This window comes from Raphanus sativus, chromosome 2, assembly GCF_000801105.2.
Source record: "Raphanus sativus cultivar WK10039 chromosome 2, ASM80110v3, whole genome shotgun sequence".
Classification (NCBI taxonomy): Eukaryota; Viridiplantae; Streptophyta; class Magnoliopsida; order Brassicales; family Brassicaceae; genus Raphanus; species Raphanus sativus.
The window spans coordinates 26,743,279-26,768,340 of NC_079512.1; the positions used below are offsets into that span (position 1 = coordinate 26,743,279).

Genomic DNA, 25,062 nt, shown 5'->3' on the forward strand with positions numbered 1-25,062 from the left:
GATGCTGGTCCACGCCTGCTTCTTTGTAATTATTTAAAACAAAAACAATTAGTTAATTTTGATAATGATGTTTGGAGTTCGATTACTAATTTACTATAAACTATGTGCTATGTATTAATTATACAACATTCGTATTAGCTGTTTTTTTTTTCTGTTTTTAGTTGGTGTAAAGCATCTCTGATGTATAATTTATCTTTTTTTCCTACAGAATAGTGTAATTCCTTTTTTCAAAACTATAGAATAGTATAATTTAATAATAAAATTGAATTTTACTCTGACCTCAGACCTACTCTATTATAAAATTAAAAAAATAAGTAATAAAATATATTATTATATTTATGGAATAAACTTATTTTAATTACATGATAGTGTGTAAGTAAAATAGGATTAGGATATTTTTTTATTTTAAATTCTGCTTTCAGATCAAATATGGACCGGAGTTAGAAATGATTTTGCCATCTTGGCTAACATCATCACTTGTGTATGTGTAACAAACTTACGTGTGTATATTCGTATGCAAACATAAGTCTAGTTTCATTTTATAACGTCACGACAGTAAACCAAATTAAAATATGTTAGTTTCTGTTAAACTGAATTTGAATGGTTGTTCGGGTTTAACCAGACCAGACTAGATCTTATAACTTTGATTAACTAATACCAAACTCGGTCAAAATACGCACGTTTTTGTTATGTTTTAGCTTTCTTTCACGTCCATCATATTGTGAATGTCAAATTATCTACATGTGTTTTGTGTCCGTGTTATTAGATAATTTAGATTGGACCGACATGAATTCACATTCGACTTCAAATGTTTTCTAATGGTTTATGTACATTGAATGTATTTTTTTAACAATTTTAACATTACTGAAACGCATACAAGTACAGCCTCCTAAACAGTTTTCTAGATCTATCATCTATATTAATCTATTTGACGATTTTATCTCAACAAAGTCTGACATATGTCATAACATAACTTATTGCTACAAGCGTAACGCATGTGAACTATATCCAGTTATGTAAACAACGTCATAACCTCATAGTTTCCCAACACGTAAAAACCAACCAAACAAGCAGAACTCGTCGATCCAAATTTACGGAGAGACAACATCACTTTGTTATAGCTCACAACGGGAATGACTCAAGACCACACCCAAGACCAATCCATGATGATGATCTTGAAACCCCAACAACTATTTGAGTGTCTCTCTCTGCTATCGCCGCCGAATATAATGTTCTAAATGATTCCTAAACCAAACTCCATGATGATAATGTCAACAAGTAATGTTTTGTGTTTTGATAAATAAAATGTGGCTTTACACTTAAGTCAAAAGAACATGTCGCTCTACACACAGTTTCAATCGGACCATCCTTTTGATTTTTTTTCTGTTCGTAAAGCAAACTTATAAACATGAAGGTGCCGGCATGGTGATGTTGGCAAATAAAATTTCACCCTCGAGAGGAAATAAATACATTTTCTGGTTTCATCGTTAATTAACCGTAGTTGCCCAAAAAAAAAAAATTAACAGTAAAAAACAAAACTTCATGCAGATGTTTTGTTGTTAATCGGTTACTTTATTATTTTGAAGCTATAAAACAAAGAAAAGAATAATAAAAGACTGATAATTGTACTGAGCCTAGCCTTGCCTTGCTTAGATATGGGTCTACAGATTCACGAGAAGAGACTCAAACAGTGACGTGTAGGACATCAAGGCAGGTGAGACAAAATTGATTAATCAATTTTGACAGTGTGTTGTTCCATTCACATCAAATCGTATTCATTCTTTTCAAATTTTAGTTATAATCTTATTCATTCTTTCCAAAATTTTAAATTATAAAATTGGTTGAATATGTATTTGTATTAAAATCAAACGGTAAAGTAATGGTTTGATTTTTCTTAGCTCAAAGGATTGTTGTCAGTACAAAGCTGATGAAATAAATTCTGAACATGCAAACGTTAATGAATCAAGAAGGCAGACTTTATATTAGTAACTAAATTGAAAAAAAATAAACCATAAGTGTTGAAAGAAATGAAAGATGCAATGTAAGCAGTTAGCTCTCTCTCTCTCTCTCTCTCTCTCTCTCTCTCTCTCTCTCTCTCTCTCTATATATATATATATATATATATATATATATATATATATATATATGTATATGTATATATATATATCTGCAAATGCAATTATCGAGAACTTTTGATTATTTACAAACTGAATCTTAGATATACAAAGAATCCAAAGTACAATTCTACTTCAATAATTCAAAATCAATTTTAAGCAACTAAAAATGATCAAACTAGAGGATGATGAAATTTTAAGGGTTATAAAAATGGCCATTGCAGTGGCATTTCCAGTCCATGGGCTTGTAGTTAGAATACTGACCAAGAACGGTGGTTACGGAGGAAGGAGGCCTTACAAAACTGCCGGAAAACGGGTTAACTCGGGAGCGACCCGGGAGAGTGGGAATTTGAGTGGGCATGCAAGGATGGCAGCCATTGCATCTGTTGTGGCAGGTTGGTGGTCTAGAACCTAGTCTTGCTTTATCTTCGACCAAAGCCACCTGAATCAACAAGAAAACAACTTAGTTTAGATCAATCAGAGTGGAAAAATGAGGACAAATAACTTGAGTTTCGAATTGATATTAAGTGAACGATAATGATAGGTAGATTACTTGAGGAGAACTCGGAGGCCGGACTGGTTGAAGAGAGGATGAGACTTGTGGAGAGATGAAAACAAGGAGGAGAAGAAAGGTAAGATTGTAAATAGTGATCATGTTGGTTTTCTAATTCAGGAGTTTCTCACCATACAGTAGAAACTTTCATGTGGGTCTAGTGAAAGTTGAAGACCTTGAAAACAAAACAGAGAGGCTAGGGCTGGGAAATATCAACAGAGACAAGTAGAAGAAGAAGAAGCCTTTATGGTGAGAGAGAGAGAGAGAGGGGGACACAAGGGGTAAAATGGTAAATTGAAGGAAGGTGAAAAGAACAAGACAGAGTGGGGAAAACAGAATAGGAGGATACATAACAGAGGAGAGGCTCAGAAACCAGCCTTCTTTCTATGTGTCACTTCAATCTTTCCTCTCTTTTCTTTCATTTCATTTTATTCCTTTTTATTTTATATTTGTTATCTCCTTTGCATTGTTCATTTTATCTTTGAGTTTTGACCAAATTTATACATTTCCTATTGGAACACTTCAATAAAACATGCAATGTTAGTTTATTGATTGATTGACTCTGGTTGGGCATATAAGTACTGAACCGGTTCAATGAGTTTTAGCTATAAATTTTGTGCTGAAAATTTGGTCAACAGATCAGCGTTGTTCAGCCAAATAGAAGAGTTGCTTGAAGCGAATTACATTAATGTATAGGTAGCATACTAGCATGCATTGAATGTCGAATTAATATAGTTTTATCTTTTTCTTTCTTTATAGTCCTTTTAATCAACTAGCAGAAGTTGAATGTGGAATTAATACATGCTTAATACCAAGATCAATAGAATTTATTGGTTGTTTCATGGCTCCGACTTCATTACTAATGCTAGCTTTCTGCCAATAACAGCTTATCAAAATGTTGAGTGGACCTTTCAAGTTTCAACGGTTTAAGAAATAGTAGAACAACACAGTATTTCACCCGTAAGTATATCTATTTACTGACACATAGGGCACTGGGTTTTCCTTTTATCATCACAAATAAGTAAGCAAATAAGAGAACCAGGGTTTCCTTTTATCATCAGAAAATGAAAGCAAATAGGGAAATTACTTGAGTAGCAACAATAGTAAAAACTACAGTTTGACTGAGTTTTGATTTTCAAACAAAAAGGTGAAAGAGGTAAAGTTTCCAAAGATAAGGACCGATAAGAGACAAAACTCATAGTAAAGCTTTCATTTTTTTTGAAACTCTAGTAAAGCTTTCATATTGCTTACAAATCCTCTAGACAATATTTAGTAAGTGATTTGCATACATATCATTACTATATTATTTCAACAAAAAATATGATATAGCTTTGGAAAAATATGACATAATATATACAATTTTTCCGTATAAAATTTTATGTTTTTGGTAAATTTTTAAATATGATAATGACAATCAATTCATGTATCATCATTTATGTAAATATTTCATATAAATATTTATTTTTGATAAAACTATTAAAAATACTAATAATTCACATATCACTATCAAAAATAATATATATATATATCAAATTAATAAAAATAATCTAAATAAAAATACAAATATAATTTTTACATCGACTTATATATCATATTTGTAAAAAATATATACATTTACCAAAACTAACCATAAGTGTGCATCAACAAATATAAAACTAAAGTAACACCAATCAAATATTTTTTGATAGTTAAATGATTAATAAAATAATATAGATATAATTATAGCTCTTCTTTTATTTCAAAGAGAAATTATGATAGATATACATATTTCACACCAATATTAGGAAACTATTTGATCTCTATTATGTGCACTGTGCAATTTTAATTAATACCATTTTAATCCTATTCACTAGTGATGCTACAAAACAAATGAAAAAAGAGAAAATAGTTAAAGAAAGAAATATGAGAGATACAAAGAGAAAACAAATATAAGGAAAATAAAATAAAAAAGAAGACGGTAAGCGTGGAGGTGACGATAGGGATGGAGGTGATGGTAAGCGCCACAGACAGCACAGCAATTCGCTTCCAACAATGACTCCTTCACTTCATTTACCATCACCACCTCTGGCAACATTAACCCTAGATAATTTCATCATGTTCCTATCACTGCACCATGTATATTTCTCGTCTCCTTTCCATTTCTAGGCTTATATGTTATTCGGTTGGAGAAACATGTTTAATAGTGATAATTTTTTTATTAGATGGCAACTTGTATTTTACTGGTTACTATTTTTCTTTTCGCTTTAACTTTGATGATATATATGTTGTGTAGAAGCTGTGGAAATTATAATTATAGAAGTTAACCATATGTAAGAACAGTAAGAATAGCTGTAGGCTGTAACATGATAGTAGATGTTAAAGTTCAGACTGTAACCGCATAGTTAGACATATATACTATATGTATAACTAACATAGTTAGATGTTAAGGTTCAGACGTAACATGTACTATATTGTAGGGATAACTATATTTATTGTAGTAGATTGTAACATGATTGTTAGACGTCAAGTTAGTTGTTACATGTAGCAGATAAATGAGTTGGTTTCCACCATTTATTCATTCATTCTCATTCGTGTAGATCATAGACGCGCTTATGTTCTCCCTGGTGCTGCAAGGGAGCTAGAACGATGTACCAAAATCTGGCTGCTGGTTAACTGAAACTGGATGTCCCTATGCTACAGATACTGTCCTATGGATTATCCCTCTCTGTGTTAGATTTTCTTTTTTGAACCATCTATGTTTTAATCTACCTTTTTGTATTATATTGTTATGTCTTAAACTTTTAGCTGCTACAAATTTCTTTGTCATATGTCATAGCCATTTATAATTTCTATTAATGGTCTCGGATATCTTCCTCTACATCCCCTATATATTAATCTTGGAACATTACAACATGTTTTGTAGCCACGTGTCATCACTAGGATGATTCTCAGAAATCCTTAGAAAAATATGTTGGTCCATATAAATATATATTATACTTTTTATTAAACTAATCATCATATTAATTAATAGACTTAAATTCTTTCCTTAAATAAAAGCTACGTAAATTATTTCCTTAAATAAAAACTACGAAATTACCTAATATGATTAACGTATATATGATAATTAATGATTACAAATCAAAAATATTTGATAAAAAAATTTGTATCCTCTACATTTTATTTTAATTAATATTATCAAAAAAAAATCACTTAAACATATTTTAAAAAATAGATTTTTCATATATGTTATATTTTGAATTTTTTAAAACGTCTATAAATTACCAAAAATTGTAAGATGTTATTAAGATGATATTTTTTAGAACAGAACATGATCCGAAACGAAATATTTCGGATATCGAATATATCGAAACCAGATTTATATACTTAAATATATTAATTTTTTTTAGAATTTAATATCTAAAAAAATATTAAAAATATATAAAATGTTATTAAGTTGTCCAAAATACTTGAAAATATTTACAAATAATTAAAAATACATGATTAAAATAGTTAAATGATATTCAAAATACCAATACTTCAAATATCTATTGATTTCTTATCCGAATATTGAAGCTAACCAAATTTTATGTTAAGTTTAAGTATTTTAGCTTGCATTATACACATTTATATGTTATAAATAATTTTTTTATTTTTATATTTTGAGAAATTTAAAGTATATACGAATTTTTTTTTTAATTAAAATGAGTTATCTGAGTCCAAATCCAAACCGAACCCGCAGATCCGAACCGGATCGAACTCACAAAAAAATCGAAATATAACTGAACCGAACCAAACTAAACTGAACCAAATGGTATCCGAATGTCCACCCCAAATCAAATGTAAAAAAATCTTGATAACAAGATGCATTCTAATTGTAATATTTCAATACAACATATTTTAAAAAACTCATCCCGCGCATGGCGCGGGTTATCATCTAGTTGTTATTATAACCAAACCACTATATATATTAACAACTTTGTTTTAGCATTGTAGATCGTACCACTTACCTATATAAGTTAAAAATATCCATTTGTGTTGTAGTCATAATGACTCAAGTTAATTTTATCCACTAACATTCGACTATAGAAGCTAGCGTTAATAGATTAGTTAAATGACACTACTAATTAAATATACAATAATATGTATACGTTGCCATCAATTTATGTATATAGTTTCAGCAACCAGCTTAATCTAGTCTATTTTCAACCAAATATGACAAAATCTTTTATAATTGCAACATGGTTCATGAAAGAATATGAGATGTAAAATTAACCAACGAGTAGAAATATACTTGAACAAAAACTTATCATATCTCTTAGACCATATTCTTCAACCACCTATGGATGTACTACAATTGTTAACGTAGTCGAGCAAAAAGGATAAAATCGGAAAATAAAAGATAATAACTACAAAAAAATGGAGTTTTTCGCGCATATGGGTATATAACTAATTTTAGCTTTTCATGGGTATACTTTGATATAATTAAGACAAACTAGAGAGAGAAAGTAAATCTCATCTCGGGTCCGGTGAACGGCCGCGCGTTAGCGTGCGTGTCGCCGCCGGAGCCCTCCGTTTCTTCAGCTTATCTCACGGTTTTCGATCTCTTCATCACCTCCTCTTTTACTCCGCCTTGTCTGAGATCTGGATAGCCCCTCTCTAAGGTGGCTTCTCATCTGGTGGGAAGACGCGGTTCTCTGGTTCGGCGTGGTGAAGAGAGTCGCTCTGGTCACGGTTTGTTTTCGGGAGGCGGAGGCTTTGTTAGCTCCGCCGACGCCGACTCTTGTCCCCGAGAGGTGGAAGCTTTGTCAGCTTCACCATCTTCGGATATAGCTCCCGGGAGATGAAGACTTCCACAGTCTTATCTCTTCGGTTTATGGTGGTTTCGTGGCGCCCTGTCGGTTAGGGGTATGGTTCCGGTTTCTGCAGTGAGAAGTGGTTAGGTCTCATCTTGTGCGTCTGTGATGACTTTCAAAAGAAGAAAGTGATGTTCCTCGGGTCGATTGTCCAGCGTGTCAAGTGGTGCAAAGTCGGAGAAGATCTCGACTGTTACGATGGATCTCTATCCGGCGTGAAGACATAGCGATGAGGAACGGTTTGGTTTGGTCGGAGGCTCTGGTTGCTCTTGAGCTCCGACAGATCTCGGGTCTTGACGGTGACGCGCCGAGGGCGTGGTGACGGTGACGGAAACGGTTGAGTTGAGGCGGATGGTGACGCGTGTCGCATGTTAAGGGCAGATTACCCCACGTGGCTTGCCTCCTCGATTAGGGTTCTGTCGGGTTTCGTGGTTTGTTTTGGGTGGGCTGCGGGCCCGTTTAATTCCTTGTGTAGCCCGGTAATCTTTGAGCTTTAGTTTGTATTAGGTTGGGCTTTGGCCTTTTATTTAATCTAAAATCTACTTGACGGAAAAAAAAAAAATTAAGCTAAAGAATACTTATCAACAATTTGCAAAATATACTTATACCTTTTCATTTGTTTAAAATATATGTGAAAAAATTGTGGAAACTATAAATTTAAAAAATTAATAAAATATGAAAATTCCAACATAATTAACTTATAAAGCTTTAAGTTTTTCAATCAAGATGGAATATAGCATAAATATTGAAACAATGAAGTGTACCATAAAGACCGTCAAAATGGCGTTTACATGCGATAAGGGAACCTAAATACGAACAGAAACAAACTTGACAAAGAAATCCTCAAAATCTTAAAACGGGGTTTAAGCAGCAACGGGCTTAGCGGCAGCAGAGGAGAGTCTAGACCTCTTCTTGGCTAAACTCTCACTACGGCGATCACGCTGCTCCTTGAGTCTCGAGGCAAGAAGCTTCTGGTACTCAGCAGCATCAGAGTTAGCCTTGGCGATCCTCTTCTTCTTGTCGGCAATTCTAGCTCTCTTCCTCTGAAGTGTCAAAGGAGTCACAAGCCTCTGGATCTTGGGGGCTTTGCTCACTTCCTTACCTGTTACAACCCCGATTAAAAAAAAAGAAATAAGTCTAAGAGGAACATTAAACCTGAAGATTCGTGGTTTTGATTCTCATTACCTTTCTTGTTAGTGAATTTGCGGCGGTAAGTGTTGACATACTTCCTGACATCATCATCCTTAGTGAGGTTAAACAGTTTACGGATCTTAGAAGCTCTCTTAGGTCCCCTCATCCTTGGCTTCTCGGTATCGGTAAGCCCGGGAAGATCCTTCTCACCCTTCTTAACAATGACCAAGTTAAGCACAGAAAGGTCCTGGCTAACAATGCAACCACGGACAGACTTCCTTCTCCTCTCTCCAGTCCTCCTTCCATGTCCTCTGAAGCAAGGAGTACCTACGCACACACAAAACAACATCACATTTAACTCCACAAAACAACATCACATTTAACTCAAAAGAAATAATTTTTTTTAAAATAATCGCAAATATAAAACAGATGAAGCACCTCGGTGAAGCAAGAGGCGGACACGACCAGGGGTCAGAACTCCCTGTTTCATCGGGAAACCTTGCTTGTCACATCCTCCCATGATCTTGAACACGTACCCCTTGAACTCCTGCATAAACATATACACAAATTGAATAAACCATTTCAAAGACTCATTAAAAAATAAAAATAAAGTAAACATTTCTCACCTCGCCCAAAGCATCTCCGCTAACTTCCTGAGAGAGCCTCTTGTCGTAAAAAGCACGGCTGCAATATATAAAACGACAAACAAAACTCAATTCATTCGTCACGACAGGGACCAGTCACGTCGTTCGTGTCTCGATTCAGAACTAGCTATCAGACACATATTTCAACATTGCATAAAGGTGATGATGCTACACATTGTACACTCAATTAGCCGAAATTAAACAAACATTGGAGCTAATTCAATCCTAGATCTATAAGGAGGAGGAGGGTGGGATATGAATTAATGATCTTACAGCTTCTGGTCGTCATCGATCTCGAGCTTCTTCTGGCATCCAGTAGTCGGATTTGCGACGTTGAACTGCGGATACAAACACAAAACAAATGAACAAACAACAAGCAAAACAACTCGGAGGGTTCGTTAGAAGAGAAGATGAGCTAGCTAACCTTCATCGTCTCCGATTGAACTGGTACTACAGCTACCCGCGAGAGAAGATGATAAGATATTATATCGCGCGGCGTTAAACGGCAGTGAAACTAGGGTTTTACGCGGATGAGAAAAATGGGCCAACTTATAACATATAGGCCCAAATGTATTTATAATGGGCCTTACGGCCCACTTTGTTCTCTCGTGTTGGACGGCCTAAGGTTTCTTCTAGTCCTAGTTTCATATGGTTATAACATCTTTCTGGACCAAAACTAGTTGATATCCTTAAGATCCCTGGTTCAAAGAAAAAACCTTAACATTCAAGTTCGAAGTTTCATTTTCCCGATGGAATAATCAGAGGTTTAGTCCATATACATTTTATTCATCATATCACATAACCAGCAATGTACCGTATGTCATTTGGTGCTCTCTCTCGAACCGAATAGCTTCTATGTCTGGTCAAATGGTGACTAAAACTATGCTTCGGTGACGTATTGTAAAGTCCGTTGCTTTACATAACTTATATGAAATAAACGGACTGTTTCAATTTTTATAAGATTATGATTACTACCTAAGTACCAACCAAGAGAAAATGATTTCACGCAAGGACACGGAAGAATAACATATCACAATAGAATTGGGCAAATAGTTTTTTTTTTATATAAAACAAGAGAGATTCTCGTTTGGACATTTCGACGAACACCTTCGGGACTATCTTAACAAAAGACTAAAAACCTACCAAACACGCAGTGTTAAACACGAGCCAAGCTCTCTACAACATAAACTAAAATCCCAGAAAGAGATTTGCCCTTCAACGAAACCAAACACAAAATCTAAGAGAGTCTTCAAGCTCTTTCACCACGGATTCTCCTCGCGAGCTGGATATCCTTGGGCATGATCGTAACCCTCTTGGCGTGAATCGCGCAAAGATTCGTGTCTTCGAACAACCCGACGAGGTAGGCCTCGGCGGCCTCTTGCAGAGCCGCGACGGCGCTGCTCTGGAACCTCAGATCGGTTTTGAAATCCTGAGCGATCTCGCGGACCAGACGCTGGAAGGGGAGCTTGCGGATCAGGAGCTCGGTGCTCTTCTGGTACTTCCTGATCTCCCTCAACGCCACGGTTCCGGGACGGAACCTGTGTGGCTTCTTCACTCCTCCGGTGGCCGGTGCCGACTTCCTCGCCGCCTTCGTCGCGAGCTGCTTCCTCGGGGCCTTTCCTCCGGTGGATTTTCTCGCGGTTTGCTTGGTACGAGCCATTTGCTGTTTTTGTAGGAACAAGAGTCGTGTGTTAGCGATTTGATTTGTGAGAGGATTGTGATCGATATGGAGAGTGAAGACTGGGATGTGTTTTTATATCGAAGGGGGAGAAATGAATTGTTTGTTTTCATTCGTTAGATCTTTTGTCTTATCGACGGTTAGTATTGCTTATAACTATGCGATCCGCGTCATTTCTTATTTAGCCAATCAAGATGACTTTTGTATCCTTTGCTATCCGCGTCATTCGTCAAGCAGCCAATCAGAAGGCCTTTTCGTATCCACGAATTAGGCGTCCTTTCTTTACTCTTTTCGATTACAAGGCACGTTTTGAAAATAAAAAATATAGAGGAGGGCTTCTCTTCTAATTATTATCATTATAGAACTTATAAAACATTTTATTTTGTTATACCATTTTTATTTTTTGCTAATTGTGATCCATTATCACTGTCAATTCCATTATGAACTTTACATCTCCATTGTTTTCATAAATAAACTATTTGATGAAAGCTAAAATCACAACAGATTGATTTTTATTTTGAATTTAACACTTCAATTTTTCACATTAGCACCAATGCACCCAGTAGCCCGTTGCTATAGTTTTGGCCTAGAAACCCGAACCAGATATTACACCGGTCCAGTAGTTAGCCCTTTTGTCATTTGGAAATGTAATTGAAATTATTGGTTTAACGCTAAATTTCATTCAATAAAACAAAGGATGAGTGTTGCTCAAGGAAACCTTAAGAGAGGGGGACAATGCATATTGCAAACCGAAAAAAACAGATAGATGCAAGTAAAAATGTATGCCGCTTACTGGTTTTCCCCTAACGCAATGTCTAGTCTAGGGCTCGGCATAAAACCCGTAGCCCAAAATCCGAACCGAACCCGAACCAAAAAATCCGATCCGAACCGAATCCGAAATCTAAAAAATATCTGAATGGATTTTGTAGGATGTTACAAAACATATCCGAACCCGAAGTGTTATTAACCGAATCCGAATGGATAATCCGAAAAACCCGAAAATCCGAAAAACCCGAAAAATATCGGAACAAACCGATCCGAATGGCCGAATTAATATATAATATAAATATTTAAAACATAAATATGTATTTCAAATACTCAATTTCATATTTATTTCAACATGATATCTAACAATAAGTATCTAATTTTTAAAAAAATATCTTAAATACTCTATTATATATAAATAAGTATATATTTTTTATGTTTTTCTATTGAATTTTAGATTTTAGTTAGGGTATATCCGAACCGATCTGATATAACCCGAATCCGAATGATATATGGTTACTTCAAGTATTATCCGAACCGAACCGAAACCGATGTGTTATATCCAAATCCGAACTCAACTTGTAGATTTACTAGAATGGGACCTAGAAGGTGTTACAAAATAGAACCGAAATCCAAAAAACCCGAACCGAACCCGAATGGGTACCCAAACGCCCAGACGTAGTCTAGTCCTTCTCTTTCGGGTCCTCTTCACTTTTTTTGGTTGCATCCGAGACAGACCAATTTTGAACACGCATACTTGCTTTTTGTGCCTTCAAAAGTCAAAGAAATGATGTAACAGTAGTATTAGAGACACATAGATGAAAGATGAAAAACCATAAATATAAGCGAACCAAAAGCAACGAACAAACAATTTGAGTACCTCTTTCTCCCAGTCACATCTCATAACAACAGAAATCAAAATCAACGTCTGAATGGCGGTGCCTCCGAATATCATACCAGCCCAAATGCCCTGTTGCATAATAGCAATAGAATTAAAGATATAAGAGATTAACAACGTTGCAATATTTGATATCAAGTAAAGAAAGAAAAAATTGGGTTACCTTGACACCAGACTTGAAAATCCAGCCCATGACATATCCTAGTGGAAGTCCAATGAAATAATAGCATCCCAGGTTTATATATGCCACAAATGATTGCCAACCCGAACCTACCGCAACACCTAATCAAAAATCACATCACCAACCCGGTTATTTTGGGATAGCAAAAAGAATTAGAAATTGTTATTTTCTGTAGCGTACCGGAAAGAATTGGTTGGATACTGTTGAGAAGAATCGCGAAGGCTAAAAGAATAGAGAGATCATTGACTGCTTCTATGACGGTTTCACTCGAAGAAAAAATCCAGCCTATTTGATCATGGAAAAATACTACAAGAACCGAAAATACTATTCCGATGATTAATGATTGTGTGACTGATATGATCATTGCAAATCTTGCTCTTTTTCCACTGCCCGCTCCTAACTCATTCGCCACTCTTACGCTACAAGAGCACGTGATTAATCAAGGACTGCTTAAGCCATGAACTAGCCTAATCAGAGATCTAAACAAAAATCAAAATATCTATATACGATCGATTACCCGGTCCCGGCAAAGAAAGCAAGTGGAATCATCATTTCCAAACCATTTATCGACATGCTGCCAATGTAACTTGATGTTATAAAATATGTGAAAATCTTATCTAATATGTATATATCAATCAAAACTATGACGTACCATATAGACAAAGAGTCGACAGCAATTTTTGTATCCTTCAGATTTCCAGTCATCACGATTAAAATCCTATAGTACCAATACTCCAAGCTGTATCTTGATACAAATCTACCGTAAGAAGTTGTGGTCCCATACGTAAACAAAACTTCTTTCAAAAAAATTGTGACACAAGTGACGTTTAACAACTATTACCAAAGCATGATTCCAGATGACGTGGAGAGCTTAGCGAATTCCCATAGTCTGGTGAAAGCTTCTATGGAGAAACCGGTCCAAGTGAGTGTACAACCGCCGCAAGTGGCGTAAGTAAATAACATGAAGACAGTGAGCCACCAGGACACATTAATAGTAGCCATCGTCCCTTTGACTCCAAGTTCAAGACCGTACACAAAAAGCCAGCACACAAATATGTGAACTACGAGTGCCACTCCAGACACAACTGCAACCACCTGGTATTGTAAGCGATATATCAACCAGACACATTTAGAACCGTCAAGGGACTAATCCGCCACTTCCATTGTGACCTTCTATTTTTTTTTGTAACATTGTGACATTTTAATTTTTCTTTTCTTTTTAATGACTAAAAGGTTCTGAATTCGTATACCATGTTAAATTAACTCTATTCAAGAGCGCAAACAACTCAACGGAAATCGCCTCTTAATTCTTAGTTTAATTACATACTCTATTCTTGAGCTGGCACTGGAAGAATCGGCTGAGAGGGAAATAGAAGGCAAACGCGAAATGTGTAGGAATGGCCCAAACGGCGATGACACCGGAAAGCTCGGCAATGTCTTCAGGTTGGCCAAAGAACTTAAGAATCGGAGACGCAAATAAGTACATAGGAAGGAGCAAGGTTGCGAATAAGAAGAGAACAATCCAAGAACGCTGCATATACACTCCCAACATGTCATATTTCTTAGCTCCAAACGCTTGACCGCATAATGTTTCCAACGCACTCGCCATTCCAAGCTGCATATGATCAAAAAGTTAAAATTATATATAATATAAGGTAGAAAAATGTTTTTATATATATGCGTGTGAGTACGAGGAGGCCGAGGTTGAAGCCGAGGATGACGTTGTTGACGATAGAGATGGCTGCGAGTTCCAGCTCGCCAAGGTGGCCCGCGAAGGCCTGAGTGATGACCAAGATCGAGTAGGTCGAGACTCTGGAGAATATGGCCGGTCCAACGATACGCCATAGCTTCTTCGTCTCCATCCATACACTACAAGAAAACACGCAGATTCTGAGGGAAATACCGAGGGAAAATGAGTTCCTCGGAAATTTCGGACAGAATATCGAGGAAATACCGAGGAAACCAAGAAATGGGGTTTCCTCGAAATTTCCTCACTATTTTTTGAGGAAATTTCGAGGAACACCAACTTCCTCTGTAATTTTCGAGGGGATACCGAGGAAACCAGGGTCGTCGGAAAAAATCGACGGATATTTCTAATATTTCGACGACATCTTGTAGCCGTTAGAGAGCCGTTGGGAGAGCCGTTGGGGGATTTAAACAATTTCGAGGAAATTTCGAGGAAATGTCTGTTTCCCTCGAAATTTCCTCGATATTTCCTCAGTATGCCGGGAGGATTTCTTCTATAAATACAGCCACCCCTCTTCCTCTTCATTCACTCCATTTCTTTTCTTCTTCTCTCCTAGTCTCACGAATTTGATTCCAAAAAAATATGTCTTCTTCAAATTATTTTCGTTCTTGGATGGATCGACCTCATTTGGATCCGGACACGAGATTGCTTACGGAAGAATACAATCAAGGTATAATCGAGTTCATGAGGGTAGCTCGCAAACAACCGGAAGCAGAAACAGGTAAGTTAAGATGTCCTTGCTCTAATTGTAAAAATAGAAAAGTTATTAAAGAGTGGGATGTTTGGACTCATCTATTATTGAGTGGGTTTACACGAAGTTACAAAATTTGGTATCATCATGGGGAAACTGATTATGAACTTGGTAGTACTAGCGAACCTCAGCCGGCGGTTAGATTAGAAGAACCAATTAGGGCGGATGTAGATTATGGTGTAGGTACTGAGCAGATGATAAATGATCATTTTAGAAGGGAAGATTTACCCAATGCAGAAGCTAGGAGATTTTATGAAATGTTGGATGCTGGAAAGCAACCATTGTACGAAGGTTGCAGAGATGGTCATTCAGCTTTATCATCTGCTATGAGACTGATGGGCATTAAAACAGATTATAACTTGGCTGAAGACTGTGTGGATGCGATAGCTAATTTTGTTAAAGGTATTCTACCTGAGGATAATGTAGCTCCAGGTTCATACTACGAGGTTCAAAAACTCGTAGCTGGGGTTGGTTTATCTTATCAGGTAATAGATGTATGCAGCGATAACTGCATGATTTATTGGAGGGCGGATGATCAGCGGACTACATGCAAATTTTGTGGGAAGCCTCGTTATAAAGATACTAGTGGAAGAGTTCCAGTGCCATATAAAAGGATGTGGTATTTGCCTTTGACGGAAAGGTTGCAGAGGTTGTATCTTTCAGAACGCACAGCGCAACGAATGAGATGGCATGCGGAGCACTCAACAGATGGTGAGATTAGACATCCTTCAGATGCAAAAGCGTGGAAACATTTCCAATCAAAGTATCCCGACTTTGCGTATGAGAGAAGAAATGTCTACCTTGGATTATGTACTGATGGTTTCAGCCCGTATGGGAAGAGTGGAAGACAATATTCTCTATGGCCAGTCATTGTTACACCATACAACTTACCCCCAAACTTATGCTTGCGACGAGAGTTTTTGTTTCTCTCCATTCTCGTTCCCGGACCAGAGCATCCTAAGAGATCACTTGATGTGTTTCTTCAGCCACTAATATATGAGTTGCAACAACTATGGGCTCAAGGTGCTGAAACATACGATATTTCGTGTAAAGAAAACTTTCAAATGCGGGCAGTACTAATGTGGACAATAAGTGATTTTCCAGCATATGGTATGTTATCTGGATGGACAACGCATGGAAGGCTATCATGTCCATATTGTCAAGATAACACTGATGCTTTCCAACTAAAACACGGAAGGAAAACGTGTTGGTTTGACTGTCACAGGAGATTCCTACCACCTGATCATCCATATCGTAGGAGTAGGAATTTGTTTACTAAGAACAAGAAGGTGTTTGACAGTCCACCTGCGGAAATTAGTGGGCAAAGTTTGAAGACACAACTAAGAGATTTTGGTGCAGAAAGGACGCCAGACATCGGTGGACATGCGTTTTCCGGTAGATGCTGTTGGAAACCTACATAACTGGCACAAAAAAAGTATATTCTGGGATCTGCCATACTGGGAGGATCATTTGCTAAGGCATAATTTAGATGTCATGCATATTGAGAAGAACTTTTTTGACAACCTCATGAACACGATCCTTAACGTTCAAGGTAAAACAAAGGATAATTTGAAGTCAAGACTGGATTTAGTTGATATATGTGATCGTTCAGAACTTCATGTTGATGGGAATGGTAGGGCTCCTTTTCCCATATACCGACTTGATGCAGAGGGAAAAAATGCGTTCTTCGATTGGATTTCAAACGATGTGGAGTTTCCAGACGGTTATGCATCTAATTTGCGTAACTGTATCGACAGAAAGGAAGGAAAGTTTATTGGTTTAAAAAGTCACGATTGTCATGTGTTGATGCAACGCTTACTTCCGTTTGCTTTCAAGGAACTATTACCACGAAATGTTCATGAAGCAATAGCAGGGATAAGTGCTTTCTTCCGCGATTTATGCGCCAGATCAGTGACTCTTGAAGGTATTGAAAATCTGAAGACTAACATAGCCGTGATTCAGTGCAACCTTGAGAAGATATTTCCTCCCTCATTTTTTGATGTTATGGAGCATCTTGTTATTCACCTGGCAAGAGAATTGGAACTTGGTGGTCCTGTGCAGTATAGATGGATGTATCTGTATGAGCGGTATATGTTTCATTTGAAGAAGATGGTGAAAAATCTAAGTAGGGTGGAAGGTTCTATAGTCGCACAGATGATCAATGAAGAAATTTCAAACTTTGCTGAGTACTACTTTCCAGCAGAAGTTCAGACCAAAAACAGAAGACCTGCACGGCATGATGATAGAGGCGAACGGGCAACATACCATGTTACGGTTCCTGACATTTTCACAGATGTTGGACGACTTAGCGGAAAATCAAAGGACCGTCGACTTACTGAGCAGGAGCGCAGTCATTTGCAAACATATTTGCTCACCAACTGCGAAGATGTTCTTCAATATGAGAGGTAAGTTTATTATCTTACAAAATTTTAACAAATTAACATTTATATCTTAATTAATTACATTTTTTGTCTTCACAGGATTTTCATGGCAGAAAAGCGGTTCGAATATAGATACGCTACAGAGGCAGAACTAGAAGAAATGAAGCAAAAAGAATTTGCTGGATGGATGTTTACTTATGTGAGTGCCTTAAACAAATTAAAAAATCATTTATCACATATTTATAGAAATTTAAAAAATATTTATCACATATTTATACTCATATATATGTGCTATTAATAGGTGTCTGCTGGTTTGGCCAGAGGTGAAACATTTGACGATTGGATACGCGAGATGGTGGTTGGACCAAACTATGTTGTGAAGTCATATCCGAGATTTTGTACTCGAGGATATGCATTCACAACTGAAAAGACGAAACGTTCGCGTACGACCTATGATGCTGGCGTTTGTTCTGCATCGGGAGATGATGTATACTACGGACACATACATGAGATTTTGGAAATCAAGTATTTAGGCCTGCTTGGATTGCGCTGTACTGTTTTCTATTGTGATTGGCACGACATCACTCCAGATCGAGGTGTGAGAACAGATGCATTTGGTGTTACATCAGTTAATTCGAGACGAAAGCTGCAATATTATGATCCTTTCATTCTTGCTTCTCAGGCCGATCAGGTAAGTTATTGGTCATCATGTGTAATAATTTAAACTTGTACTAAAAAATTTTAAAATGTTACAGGTTTGTTATATCAAGTACCCCCGGATAAGGAACAGAGATGATCCATGGGTTACTGTTACCAGACTCAACCCGAGAGGCCGAGTTCAGGGGAGTTCTGAGCTGGAAGACCCACTACAACCAATCACATCCAGTAACTTAAGTGCAGAAGAAGACGTAGCAGGAGTTGGCCTTGTAGTAGATTTCACCGACTTCGCAGAGGAAGCCGTCGTTCACGCACAGGATGAACCAGTTATTGGAGAGTTTCACCAAGATCCAGATTCAGATTCATCTGCTGATGATGAGTCGGAATCAGAGTAGTTTTTTTTTTTTTTTTTTTTTTTACTAATTTCGAGGAAATTTCGAGGGAAGTTAGGGTTTCCTCGAAATTTCCTCGGAATTACCCTTAACGGTTTAGGGGTTTGATAAAAATTACCTAGATCCTCGAAATTTCCTCGAAATATTCCGAGGAAATTTCGACGACAAGATAATTTTAGGAGTTTGATTTAAAACACCTTTTTTCGTCGAAATACCCTCGAAATTTTTTGGTGTTCCTCGAAATTCCGTCGAAATATTTCGAGGGAATTTCGAGGACCTAGCCAATTTTTTGGTGTTCCTCGAAATTCCGTCGAAATATTTCGACGGAATTTCGAGGAACAGGGGGTTTTAAACCGAAAACAACGTTTTGCGGATTGAATAACACGTATATAACCTTCATTAAGTGTCTTAGCCAGATTATAAAGTCCAACTTTAGGGTTTTAACCCGAAAACAATGTTTTGCGGATTGAGACGAAAACCACACAACATAAGATAAACACTTATACGTTTTAATAAACGTTAAAGGAAATACTTACAATAATTTTTGTAATTGTGTTATTTCATTATTTATGATCATCTATACAAAGAAACCTCATTATTATGAATTACATTCGTATAAGAAATGACATAGGGAAAAAATCGATGTTTTCAAAACCCCAAACCCTATTTCCTCGAAATTTCCTCACAATATTGTGAGGAAATTTCGAGGAATGGTTTCCTCGGACTGTTTTTCATTAACCAGGAAACCCTAGCCGCGAACAAGAGAATTTCGAGGAAATTTCGACGACCATGTTAAAAAATTTCGAGGAAATTTCGACGGACCCTGTCCGTCGGACCCCTCATAAATTAGGTTTTCATTCTTTTCTTCCCCATTTCTCTCCTTCTCGATTTTCCTCTCTTCCTCACCGCCTCCTTCTCCTCTCCTCTCTCTTCCTCGCGGCTCCTCTCCTTCTCCTCTCCTCTTCCTCGACGGATCTCCTCTCCTCTCCTCTCCTCTCCTCTCTTCCTCTCGGCCTCTTTCCTCTCCTCTCTTCCTCTCCTCTCTTCCCATGTAAGTTCATATCTCTTCTCTTCCTCTCTTTATAGATCTCGAAACTTAGATTGTTAGATAGAAAATTCTAGGATTGAATGGAATATTTAGGATTTGCATGCTTGGATTGTTGTTTGGATTGTTGGTATATTTTTTTTTGATTTATTTTGTGTTTTTGATTTTTTTAAAACGTTTTTTTTGATTTTTTAAAACGTTTTTTTGATTTTAAAACTATTTTTTGAATTTTTAAAACGTTTTTTTGATTTTTAAAACGTTTTTTTGATTTTTAAAACGTTTTTTGGATTTTAAAACTATTTTTTGAATTTTTAAAACGTTTTTTTGATTTTAAAACGTTTTTTTTATTTTTAAAACGTTTTTTGATTTTTAAAACTATTTTTATATATTAAAACTATTTTTATATATTAAAACTATTTTTTTATTTATTAAACTATTTTTAATATATTAAAACTATTTTTAATATATTAAAACTATTTTTTGTAATTATTAAACTATTTTTAATATTTAAAACTATTTTTATATATTAAATCTATTTTTAATATATCAAAACTATTTTTTGTAATTATTAAACAATTTTGATATATTAACAAATTAAATAAATAATTGTATATATTAAATAAAATTTATTTATATAAAGGTCTCAAGAGGAACATACCCCTCTCGACAGCGTCGTGGTCGTGGTGGTTCGGGGAGCGGCTCCATTGCGGGTTCCGCATCGCCGTACAGCTCCTACCAGACATCTCCTTCTCCATTTCCCTCTCATTCTCCTCCCGCTCCCGGTGTGGCACCCACTCGTGCTCCTTCTCATGCTCCTGCTCATCCGGCACTTCTGAGAGTTGCGGAGTTTGTTCGACAGCCGGGTCGTGACCATCTTCCATATCTCACTCAGTATCCACGTGGACAGGGTCAGACATGGTAATTAAATCTATTTTTTTTTCATTAAAATTTGATTCATTTAAAATATTTAATTCTAAAATAATTAATTCTTTTTATTAGGTTTGACCGATCCGGGAACGGGATCAGCGGATGGATCAACAGTATGATGTACTCGTCCCTCGACAATGGACATCCGACTTTCACCGACTTCCCTCTCGAGAAGCAGCATATGTGGTTTCAACAGTTTGCGGTAAGTTTTCTATTTTTTACTTATTTTTTACTTATTTTTTTCATCTTTAATATTAATTTTCTACTAATTGTGTTTTATTTTCAGCAACAATTCAACTGGAATGCCGATGATACGTTGTTTATCTATTACCACTTCGTCCATAAAGTTATGGACAACTATGGGAAGCAGATGCACTCGTGGAAGAAGAAGTGGGAAATAAACAAGGTTCGTTTTTATTTATGATACAATTTTTTTTTTTTTAAAATATTTTTTATTTATTTAACATTTTTTTTTAAAGGTTCCAAAGGGGATGGACCCGACGGTCTGGCGGGAGTTGAGTGAGCATTGGAGTAAGAACGAAGTCAGAGCAACTTCTTCCACCAACTCCACCAACCGCAAGAGCGACCGTAAGGGGAAGGGCATGTACGTCCATAACTTGGGTGCTCAGTCTTTAGCCAGTCTGGGAGATCGCTTGGTAAGCTTGTCGGTTTTTATTATATTATTTAAGATTCTAATATTTTTTTGTGCATTTCTTTTAATTACTAATGTTTGTTTAATTTATGTTTTTCCAAGGCGCAAGAAAATGAGGGGGAGCCGGTTGATCATCTCCGCCTAATAAAGACGGCGTATACCAACAAGAAGACCGGCGAGATTGATGATGGTGTTGTGAGGGATGTGGTCACCCTTATCGACAGTCAGATGGAACAGGAAGTGTCTCAGCTTCAAACCGAGGATGACGATTCCACGGGATCGACCGGCTTGCCTCGGGTTCGGATCAACCAAATCGTTGAAGCGGTAAGTTCATTTTTTAAAGTTCAATCCTTTTTTATATTATTTAAATTTTTATATTATTTAAATTTACACTTTCTTTTTCAGTCGGTTCCAAAGAAGAAGGGCCGTTTGTTCGGTTTGGCTCGTCGGTCTCCCTCGGTTCCGTCTGCTTCTGCACCACCACCGTCCTATGTTGATCAAGAAGTCCTTCTGAGCCAGATGAGGGACAAGGATGCTCGCATATCTGCGCTGGAGTCCATGGTGGCGAGTCAAGAGGCGGGCTGGGAGGCACAGAGGAAGCTGAACGAGCAAATGATGGCGATGATGAGGAGCATGAACCCGAACGCCAACGTCGACTTCCCGAACATGCCAGACCCGGACTTCCAAACCCCGTAGTTTAATTTATTTCAAAAACTCTAAATGTTTTCTTTTCGTTTGTATGACTTTGAATTTTAAATAATATGTTTTTAATTTAAATTTTAATTTTATATTTACGAATTTAAAATTTAAAAATATTATTTTTTAAAAAAAAAATTTTTTTAAAAAATTTAATTTTCGGAACATTCCGAGGAACAGATGTCCTCGGTATATACCGAGGGAAGCGTTCCTCGGTATATTCCGAGGGAGGGTTCCTCGAAAATTTTCGAGGAAAGAAGCCCTCGAAAATTTTCGAGGAACCTGTCCCTCGGAAAATTTCGACGAACAGCTTTCCTCGAAATTTTCGAGGAACACCTTTCGTCGGAATTTTCCGAGGGACAGGTTCCTCGAAAATTTTCGTAGGTCATTCCCTCGGTATAATCCTCGGTATATACCGAGGGAATTGTTCCTCAATATATTCCGAGGACCTCTTCGACGAAGGTCAGTCCTCTAAATTTCCTCGGAAATATGTTTCCTCGAAATTCCGTCACAAAATTTCGAGGAAATTTCGACGGAAAATGAAATTTCGACGAGTTTTTTTCGAGGGACATTTTCCTCGGTATTTCGTCGGAATACGCGTATTCCGACGAAATACCGAGGAAAAAACCCCTCGATATCGGCGTGTTTTCTTGTAGTGATATGTCTCTCTTTATTTCTCCGTCTTCCTCCTCCGCCACATATTGATCCCTCAACAGAGGAACCCTCGCCTTCTCTATACCTTTGGCTATGTCGTTTCTTTCTACCATCTTCTTGGAAGTAAAGATCGGGGGAGAGAGTGACGACTAGATATGGGAGTGAAGAGTATATATGAGAGTGAAGCATTTTTGAGTGGACAACATTCCACCACCCGCGCGGTCAGGCTTTTTTTCATTTACTAATTTTCTGTCCCGATCAACCAATCATAGCATGCATGTTCGTTTTCAATAGGACGAGAAAAGTAATACTACTAAATTACGTGCAGTTTGTCCTTTTGGTTTTCAATTTTTTTTTATTATTTACCTTTGTCTGAAAACAGATCTTAGAAATCTTAAAAGATACTATTCAACTTATAATGTTTTTAAAATTTTATATTTTTGGGCTTTTATCTATAATTTTCAGTTTCTTAACACATTTATATTGGTTTAATGATATTTTGACTAAGTAATTAAAAGTCAAAGTAAAAGATCAAATCTTTGCAACAAGAGAACAACATGCGGTCAGAAAATTTCATTAAACCGTAAAATCTTCTCTCGATGAAAAGACGATTCTCATAACTTTTCTATCATTTCATCTACTGTTCATTTTAATGTTTTTGTAATGAGAGTTACTTGATAAAAAACAATTAATAAAAGTGTTCTAAGAGCACCTCAAATGGTAGTTTAGTTGAAAAAATCAACATTTAAAGAAAAAGAAAATTAAATGAAATTAGGAAAGAAAAAAAATAAAAATTCTTAATTATAATTTTTAAGAAACTATAGGATAATAAAAAGATAGATGTCATTCAAGTAAATGATTAACTAATTTTAAAAATAAAACATAATAAATAATTATAATACTAATATTCTTTTGTTTTAGAAAACCTTAAACTACTATGCGATTTATTTATTATAGTCATAGTCAACATTCTATTCTGATTCTGTCTGTTCCATATTATTTTTCTTTAAATTCTGTTCTACGCTAATCATACATTCTATATGGTATGTTTAACATCTACCTGCTGGTATAATGTTAACAATAATGTAATAGAAATATATCTTTTTTTTTTTAACGTCTGGAATGATATTGATCAAAAGGGTGGGAACACCGATACAAAGGCAATGCCTTCTACCATAAGGTAGATAAAATCAAAAACAACAACACTCTAAATAAGAGTCAAACGTTGTTTCTATCTTTTTCTCTTGCAATCCTATCATGAAGCCAAGAGGGACCTCCCATAGCTAGGTAAGACTGGAACCTTCCATCACGCAGTACGCTTCTAGCAAATCTCCCTTGCAATCCCGTTATCTGTTACTTTCTCTCCTTAAAAAATAGCAGACACAAAGTTACTTTTGAGTTGCAATATTTGCTGTAACAGAGCTCTATAACGAGGCCATTGCCGAGGTGATTTTATAGCTTCAATGATCTCATTGTAGTCGGTGCAGATGATTATATTTGTAGCTCCTAGATCTCTCAAGCTAGACATAGCATAGATAACACACCGAAGCTCTGCAATGAAACGGTTAGGCGCATTTACAATCGCATCTCGCGCATGGTGCGTCACATTGCCGGTGTGATCTCTTGCAATCCAAGCCACCCCACTATGAAGGTGAGCATTGCGCCAATTAGCATGGATGTTGCACTTGATGGTGCCGTTGTCTGGAGGAGACCAACCTTCACCATTCTGCATATGATTACTCTCTGAAACCACCATATATGTATTCTTGTTAAGTTGAAACCAGAGCTCCACCTCCTCTTTCATATCGCCAATGAGCTTCTGACTTGATAGTTGAGTTTCCGCATACAGGATCGAGTTCCTGTTCTTCCATATAAGCCAGAGAACCCACAGAACCGAGCGCACTAAAGATTGAGGTATGTTCTTGTCTTCCATCAAGTTGAAAACATAGCTGATGTTTTCTTCAAGAGATTGGTGTAGAGATAAACCAGCTAGTGATAAACCTACTTCCGACCATAAACTTCTGGCATCTTGACATTGGAACAGAACATGATTGATGGTTTCTGGTCCACCGTTGCAGAGCTTACACACATTGTCTACCCCGAGACCTCTCGAGTTCAGCCTATCCGCCACTGCTAGAGAGCCTGACACAACTCTCCAGAGGAACATCCTTATCTTTGGAAGTGTAGGGATCTTCCATATTCGTTTCTTTATAGCATTCCGTGTTTGTTCCTCTAGTGTGATCGGTCCTGACAATAAGGACTTAGCAGAAACAAGCAAATCGTAACCCGTTTTGACTGTATATGCTCCATGTCGAGAATGAGCCCAAACGTAGCAGTCCTCTACTGTGCCTGGCATCGTTTATT

The 25,062-nt window shown here is 36.7% G+C and overlaps 6 protein-coding genes across 6 annotated transcripts; 1 reads left to right on the forward strand and 5 right to left on the reverse strand.

Annotated features, from left to right (window-relative positions):
- Positions 1–2,179: 2,179 nt before the first annotated feature.
- LOC108840240 (EPIDERMAL PATTERNING FACTOR-like protein 1) lies at positions 2,180–2,939 on the reverse strand. Its single transcript, XM_018613078.2, has 2 exons — positions 2,668–2,939; positions 2,180–2,556 (listed from the first exon to the last, which is right to left on the reverse strand). Exons 1-2 carry the CDS (start codon positions 2,767–2,769, stop codon positions 2,311–2,313), a joined length of 348 nt encoding a protein of 115 aa, XP_018468580.1. The 5' UTR covers positions 2,770–2,939; the 3' UTR covers positions 2,180–2,310.
- Positions 2,940–8,192: 5,253 nt separating this feature from the next.
- LOC108821427 (40S ribosomal protein S6-2) lies at positions 8,193–9,799 on the reverse strand. Its single transcript, XM_018594471.2, has 6 exons — positions 9,699–9,799; positions 9,548–9,612; positions 9,257–9,314; positions 9,069–9,177; positions 8,685–8,957; positions 8,193–8,601 (listed from the first exon to the last, which is right to left on the reverse strand). Exons 1-6 carry the CDS (start codon positions 9,702–9,704, stop codon positions 8,363–8,365), a joined length of 750 nt encoding a protein of 249 aa, XP_018449973.1. The 5' UTR covers positions 9,705–9,799; the 3' UTR covers positions 8,193–8,362.
- Positions 9,800–10,315: 516 nt separating this feature from the next.
- On the reverse strand, positions 10,316–11,015 carry LOC108842293 (histone H3.2). Its single transcript, XM_018615159.2, has one exon. The coding sequence runs from the start codon at positions 10,932–10,934 to the stop codon at positions 10,524–10,526; it is 411 nt and encodes a 136-aa protein (XP_018470661.1). The 5' UTR covers positions 10,935–11,015; the 3' UTR covers positions 10,316–10,523.
- A 1,270-nt stretch (positions 11,016–12,285) lies between these two features.
- On the reverse strand, positions 12,286–13,210 carry LOC108840221 (protein DETOXIFICATION 28-like). The gene is made up of 4 exons (XM_057002828.1): positions 12,977–13,210; positions 12,779–12,897; positions 12,598–12,687; positions 12,286–12,487 (listed from the first exon to the last, which is right to left on the reverse strand). The coding sequence occupies exons 1-4, from the start codon at positions 13,158–13,160 to the stop codon at positions 12,401–12,403; spliced, it is 480 nt and encodes a 159-aa protein (XP_056858808.1). The 5' UTR covers positions 13,161–13,210; the 3' UTR covers positions 12,286–12,400.
- Positions 13,211–13,633: 423 nt separating this feature from the next.
- Positions 13,634–14,658, reverse strand: LOC130508657 (protein DETOXIFICATION 28-like). Its single transcript, XM_057004269.1, has 3 exons — positions 14,488–14,658; positions 14,124–14,411; positions 13,634–13,891 (listed from the first exon to the last, which is right to left on the reverse strand). The coding sequence occupies exons 1-3, from the start codon at positions 14,656–14,658 to the stop codon at positions 13,634–13,636; spliced, it is 717 nt and encodes a 238-aa protein (XP_056860249.1).
- Positions 14,659–17,573: 2,915 nt separating this feature from the next.
- Positions 17,574–22,044, forward strand: LOC130508658 (uncharacterized). The gene is made up of 10 exons (XM_057004270.1): positions 17,574–17,699; positions 17,775–17,874; positions 17,977–18,366; positions 18,431–18,601; positions 20,440–20,687; positions 20,769–20,898; positions 20,983–21,102; positions 21,176–21,352; positions 21,451–21,672; positions 21,754–22,044. The coding sequence occupies exons 2-10, from the start codon at positions 17,782–17,784 to the stop codon at positions 22,042–22,044; spliced, it is 1,842 nt and encodes a 613-aa protein (XP_056860250.1). The 5' UTR covers positions 17,574–17,699; positions 17,775–17,781.
- Positions 22,045–25,062: the final 3,018 nt, after the last annotated feature.

What these genes read in the sequence shown, in the direction of transcription:
- LOC108840221 (XM_057002828.1), bottom strand. Translation starts at nt 13,160, where the DNA reads ATGATCATATCAGTCACACAATCATTAATCATCGGAATAGTATTTTCG. An exon ending in TATCCAACCAATTCTTTCCG is followed by an intron (nt 12,898 to 12,976) that starts GTACGCTACAGA and finishes ATTTTTGATTAG; the next exon opens with GTGTTGCGGTAGGTTCGGGT. An exon ending in GATGTGACTGGGAGAAAGAG is followed by an intron (nt 12,488 to 12,597) that starts GTACTCAAATTG and finishes TGACTTTTGAAG; the next exon opens with GCACAAAAAGCAAGTATGCG.
- LOC108821427 (XM_018594471.2), bottom strand. An exon ending in ATCGATGACGACCAGAAGCT is followed by an intron (nt 9,315 to 9,547) that starts GTAAGATCATTA and finishes TATATATTGCAG; the next exon opens with CCGTGCTTTTTACGACAAGA. An exon ending in CAAATTCACTAACAAGAAAG is followed by an intron (nt 8,602 to 8,684) that starts GTAATGAGAATC and finishes GGGTTGTAACAG; the next exon opens with GTAAGGAAGTGAGCAAAGCC.
- LOC130508658 (XM_057004270.1), top strand. Translation starts at nt 17,782, where the DNA reads ATGGCAGAAAAGCGGTTCGAATATAGATACGCTACAGAGGCAGAACTA. An exon ending in CTGGATGGATGTTTACTTAT is followed by an intron (nt 17,875 to 17,976) that starts GTGAGTGCCTTA and finishes TGCTATTAATAG; the next exon opens with GTGTCTGCTGGTTTGGCCAG. An exon ending in ACGTAGCAGGAGTTGGCCTT is followed by an intron (nt 18,602 to 20,439) that starts GTAGTAGATTTC and finishes CCCTCTCGACAG; the next exon opens with CGTCGTGGTCGTGGTGGTTC.
- LOC108840240 (XM_018613078.2), bottom strand. Translation starts at nt 2,769, where the DNA reads ATGATCACTATTTACAATCTTACCTTTCTTCTCCTCCTTGTTTTCATC. An exon ending in GGCCTCCGAGTTCTCCTCAA is followed by an intron (nt 2,557 to 2,667) that starts GTAATCTACCTA and finishes TTGTTGATTCAG; the next exon opens with GTGGCTTTGGTCGAAGATAA.
- LOC108842293 (XM_018615159.2), bottom strand. Translation starts at nt 10,934, where the DNA reads ATGGCTCGTACCAAGCAAACCGCGAGAAAATCCACCGGAGGAAAGGCC.
- LOC130508657 (XM_057004269.1), bottom strand. Translation starts at nt 14,658, where the DNA reads ATGGAGACGAAGAAGCTATGGCGTATCGTTGGACCGGCCATATTCTCC. An exon ending in GCTTCAACCTCGGCCTCCTC is followed by an intron (nt 14,412 to 14,487) that starts GTACTCACACGC and finishes GATCATATGCAG; the next exon opens with CTTGGAATGGCGAGTGCGTT. An exon ending in AGTGCCAGCTCAAGAATAGA is followed by an intron (nt 13,892 to 14,123) that starts GTATGTAATTAA and finishes TTACAATACCAG; the next exon opens with GTGGTTGCAGTTGTGTCTGG.